General features: G+C 38.2%; 1 protein-coding gene across 1 annotated transcript; it reads left to right on the forward strand.

Moving 5' to 3' along the window:
* The first annotated feature begins 837 nt into the window (after positions 1–837).
* Positions 838–4,742, forward strand: LOC114041475 (olfactory receptor 1044). Its single transcript, XM_027859937.1, has 2 exons — positions 838–1,746; positions 4,725–4,742. Exons 1-2 carry the CDS (start codon positions 838–840, stop codon positions 4,740–4,742), a joined length of 927 nt encoding a protein of 308 aa, XP_027715738.1.
* The last annotated feature ends 786 nt before the right edge of the window (positions 4,743–5,528 follow it).

Consider the following 5,528-nt stretch of genomic DNA (forward strand, 5'->3'; position numbering starts at 1 on the left):
GGTGGATTTCTAAATGTGCTAAATCCTTCACTATAAAATGTCAATTCTTTGAGAAAAGGGATTATTTTCAATTTTGCTTTTGTATTCTCAACACCTCTTGTATGTATGCATGCATGTATTATGTGTGTATGTATGTATATATGTGTAGTTATATGTATATATGTGTGAACACACAGACACACACACACACACAGCCCAATAATGCAGATTAACAACTATTCTGAAACACATTGCCTGAGAGTTGTCCTGAAGTCTGATTAAGTATGTCCAGGGTCACAGAGACAGTCCATGAATAAAGCAGGATTTGAATTCAGGTGTTTTACTTAGAGACTAGAATTCAATCCATCATACCATGCTGCCTCTCACAAAGTAAGTGACAAAGAAATGCTTATTTGAATACATAGACAAGAACAAGAATGACAGTTACAATCTAAGCCTGCACTACTAAAAATAGAGATGAAAATTCTTTTCTGTGGAGAATAAGACAGTATAGAATAGTGGAACAAGTGTATCCTTGGAATAAGAGACAAAATTTAAACCCAAGTCTTCACGTTTATTAATGGCATTATTTTGGATGTCAAACCATGTCTTCATTTCCTAAATCAGTAAGATGGAAATACTAATATTTGCACAACCTACTTCACAGGATCATTATGAGTGCAATACTTGGTAATCACACAGAGCTTTGTTTTATTTTTACTGTGTGCTATCCATCATCATTTACTCTGATAATGGCAGCAATGATGAAAAGTGTGATTCAGAGGCAAAGAAAAAAGCCAGGAACTAACTGATCTCTCATTTTTGTTTTTATCATGGCCAAGCTCCGAGATGGAATAAATGGCTGAGATTAATTTTACCCAGGTGACTGAGTTCATTCTCTTGGGCATCACTGACAAGCAGGAGCTGAAGATGCCCCTCTTCATGGTGTTCGTCTTTATCTATGGGTTCACGGTGGCGGGCAATCTGGGTCTCATCGTAATAATTAGAATGGACACACGGCTAAAAACCCCGATGTATTTCTTCCTAAGTCACCTCGCTTTTGTTGATTTCTGTTATTCTTCTTCAATCACACCAAAAATGTTGGGGAATTTTTTGTATGAAGTAAATACAATCTCTTTCAATGCATGTGCTATTCAACTAGGATGTTTCATTGCTTTCATGGATGCAGAATGCTTGCTGCTGGCTTCCATGGCCTATGATCGCTATGTGGCCATCTGCAACCCCTTGCTTTATATGGTTTTGATGTCTCCTAAAATCTGTGTTCAGCTGGTTGCCATTCCCTATACCTACAGCTTTCTGGTTGCTCTCTACCATGTTATCCTTACATTCCGCCTCTCCTACTGTGGTTCCAACATTATCAACCATTTCTATTGTGATGACATGCCTCTCTTGAGGCTGTCCTGCTCTGACACCCACTCCAAACAAATATGGATTTTTATCTGTGCAGGAATCATGCTTATTGCTTCTCTTTTGGTTGTCTTTGTCTCCTACCTGTATATTATCTCTGCAATTCTAAAGATGCATTCAGCTGAAGGCAGGCGCAAAGCCTTCTCCACCTGTGGCTCACACGTGGTGGCTGTCACCATTTTCTATGGGACCTTGATATTTATGTACTTACAGCCCAGCTCAAACCATTCCCTTGATACAGATAAGATGGCCTCAGTCTTTTATACAGTGATCATTCCCATGTTAAATCCTTTGATCTACAGTTTGAGAAACAAGGAAGTGAAGGATGCACTGAAGAAGGCCTTAAGAAATAGTAATCACGGCTTTAAGTAAACTTGGATATTGGCTTAAGGAAACACAGTATTTTCTTATTGTCTCTTTTATTGGAACATTATTTGGTGAAATCACTTTAATGAAAAGAAATGGCTTAAGATTGTGGAATGTTCAAGGTAGAAGGGACTTTGGAAATCATCTAAGTCAGTTATCTCTCCTAATTCCTCAGCATGGGCATGTCTAATATCAATATCCACCAAGCATTTATTAAGTGTCTACTATTTGCCAGGCTAGTCATTGGGAATACAAAGACACAAATCAAAGAATTCCTGCCTTCAAGGAGCTTATATTCTAACCGGGGATTTTCTGTCTCTCAGAAAAAACTCTTTGATACTCCTGCACATCAAAATATTCCATATCGAAAGCTTTCAATTAAATATTAATCTCCCCTTCTCTCAAGTATTTCAGAGGATGTGCAGACATCTGTAATTCCTTGTTTAGTTCCTTCTGGGACACTCTGCATGGGAAGCAGGGCTTTACTTAAACCAGTGTTACTGCTTAAATCTCTGTCTCTCAAGATGGCCATAGGGAGAGTGGGTACAGTTTCAAAATCATTATCATAAAAGAAGTCTATCCTTCTTTTTCTTTGAAAAACACATCAGTAAAGATTTAGCTCTTATTGGAAATCGGGAAATTCTTGGGTGTAAGCAGGGCCAAAGCACACAAAACACCTTGGAGCAGAAAAAGTGGGCATATGACTCAGCAGTCCAAGGCTTCTTTCCTGCTGGTCAGGGTACACTAGAAAAGACTGTACACAGAAACATGTCCACGTCAAGTCCATGTTCCAGGATCTTAGACGATAACATAATGCCTTTGCTGAGCCCTGTAGGCACGCAGACCTGGATTTTTTCTTTGTTTTGAAAATCAAGGCAAAAGCCTTATAATATATTGGGCAACCAATAACTGCCATTCCTATTCCTTAAAGGTCAAAGAGAAAAGACGACTTCGCCTCATTTCAATTAATATTTATCAGACCTCAGCTATGTTCAAAGCGCTGCACTATGCCCTGGAGATACAAAAACAAAAATAAATTAGTTGATGCCCTCAAAGGACTTATATTCTACTGAGAAAATGAGGAAATAAAACATGTACAGAGATACAGAGATAAGCAAAAAGAAGATAAACTTGAGGAAAGAGGTGGTACTAACTACCAGGGGAATCAAGAAGGGCTTCACTTAGGTGCTGGTATCTTAGCTGAGCCTTTAAGAAAGCTAGGGATTCTAAGAGGCTAAATGAGGAGGAGCTGTGTCCCAGTCAAAGACTGAAAACCAGTACAAAAATATAAGATGAAATGTAGAAATCAGGCAACAGTTAGTCTGCCCATGTCTAAAAAAGAGGGTGTGTGAAAGGAAGTGGATACCATGTAAGTGATTGGCAACAGAGAGCTCTTGAAGAAAGAAATAATATCAAGTCTAAACCTTCGTTCCCCTTTACGATACTGGAAGACAGCTATAGCATCCTCCTTAAAACTCCTCTACAGACACCCACAGAATGAATATATAGTTAGTTCCTAATTGATGAGAAAAAAAAACAAACTAATATCAGAGACATGTTAGCTATCACTTCATCCAAAGCTGGCACTCCACATTAGTTACGATTCTCTCTTTTCACACTGTCTCCCTTGAGAATAAGGGAATTAGGAAAATTTTATTTATTTATTCATTTTATAAGAAAGATGAGGTGAGGAAGTTAGATGATTCATTCTCCCTTCTCTAAGACAGGGAATGATATGAAACTTCAGCATTTGGGTTGGAGTTACTAGAACATTAGGGAATTCCATATTCAATATTTTTATGAAAACATGTTCCAAGATCAAATAGGAAATGTTTTTAAATGGCCTCATAAGACTTTATCCTTTCACCACATTAGCCACACAGTAGCATGACAACACATCTCAGACTTCATTACCTTTCCAAATTGCATGGCTTCCAATCTCCTGAACTTTGAATTTCTGCTCACCAACGAATAACTTTTGTTTTTTCATCTCTTCATCTCTCACTCACATCAGATCGTCTCTTTACTCTCATTATGATGCCTAGGAATTGTCTCCTGAATATTCCAGGTGATTACAACTGGTGCTTCGCTTGCCTCCAAACACAATCTTGAATCCATGGTTTACTTCTTTTTAATGCATCACTAACCACTATATTACAATCCCTTGCCTCCTAATATTCTCAGGTTACCTAAAATTTATCTTCTTTCTTAACCCCCACCTTCTAGTTTACTTGTTCCTACCTCTGGTCTACTAAGCATCACTGAAAAAAGTCACTGAACTTCATGATTTCATTATACAGTACATAATCTCAGTTGCTTGTTATATACGACCTTTATTATGCCTATGCTTAAAGTAAGCAGCTTTATCCTCTTATTTAAGAGAATACTGGGATTAATGTTTATATTCATTTATTCATTCATTCTCCACTTCTGAATATTTCTATCAATGATGATTCTAACCTTTTCTTTAATTACAGAAAAAGTCTTTACTTTTTTTTCCTAATTCTAATCTTTATCCCTACTCCTGATCTCATTCCCTCGAGTGTCTTCCAATAATTTGATAAAAAAAGATCATGTATCCTCTGAAGTATTTTCAAATTCTCCTTATCAAATGGAACCTTCAAAACACCCTCAGTTCTCACCAAACATGAAAACAAGTCTTATTTTGCCATCTCTATCTCATTGAGCTACCATCCCATACCCATTTCCCAATTTTTTTTGAGTATAAAATGAAGGATAACAGAAATAAATGAACAATTATAGATGTGTTCAAAAACAACTTGTTCAATATAGTATAGGAGTGATACTACACAAAACTTCCTTTTAAATGATATGAAGGTTAAGTAGGATAATTGCAAGCCCAATCTACAGAACAGTGTATCCTGATGGTCACTAAAACTAATGCTATCTTAGACATCAGTAAGAAAAACCCAGTATTCAGAAGGAATTAGTTGGTACTTCTACTATGATCTACCCTGCTCTCATATCTTAAATTCTATGGTCTGCCCCATGCTTCATAATTTAGGAAAGCCATGGCTGCAATTTAACAAGAACCAGGTGATCCTGATGCTAACAGAAGTGGACAACATTCCATGAGGATGAATTCAACAAAGTGGAAGTTCAATCCTGCAGAAGAAACTGAGGGATGTGTGGGGTTCAAGTCTGTGAAATGTCACATGTACAAGGGACTAGTCTGGTGTTGTTTGGCTCCAGAGAATAGATCTAGGGGTACTGGGTGCAAGTTCCACAGACGTATAATAGAGGTGAGAACTTTTATAAAAACTAGTTGTGGAGTACTTGGCTTTCACTGGAAGTCTTTAAGCACAGGCAGGGTTAGGACCCTTATCAGCTAGGTGACACCATAGATAAGAGGGCTGGACATCTAGTAGGCAAGATCTGGGTTCCAATCCTTCCTTACATACTTATTAGTGGTGTGATCCTGGGCAAGTCATTTGATCACTCTGGGTCTTAGCTTTCTCCTTCTCTAAACTCAGTTTCCACTTCTGTATCTCGTACCCTGTGATCCTGTGGGACCTGGAGAAGTCATTTCTGGGACACCATGTATGGGGCTAGCAGTCTCCAAGGCTAAAGAAAATGGCCCAGGACAGACCATTGGAGAATACTGCTATGTAGAGAGCATGGATGAAGATCCAGCTGAGATGGAATAGTCAGACAGGTGGGAGGCAAATGAGGAGATATCCGTGTCACTTAAACCTAGGGAGAAGAGAATATCCAGAAGGAGAGGGTAATACTAT

This window comes from Vombatus ursinus, unplaced genomic scaffold, assembly GCF_900497805.2.
Source record: "Vombatus ursinus unplaced genomic scaffold, bare-nosed wombat genome assembly UNPS02014174.1, whole genome shotgun sequence".
NCBI classification, from domain to species: Eukaryota; Metazoa; Chordata; class Mammalia; order Diprotodontia; family Vombatidae; genus Vombatus; species Vombatus ursinus.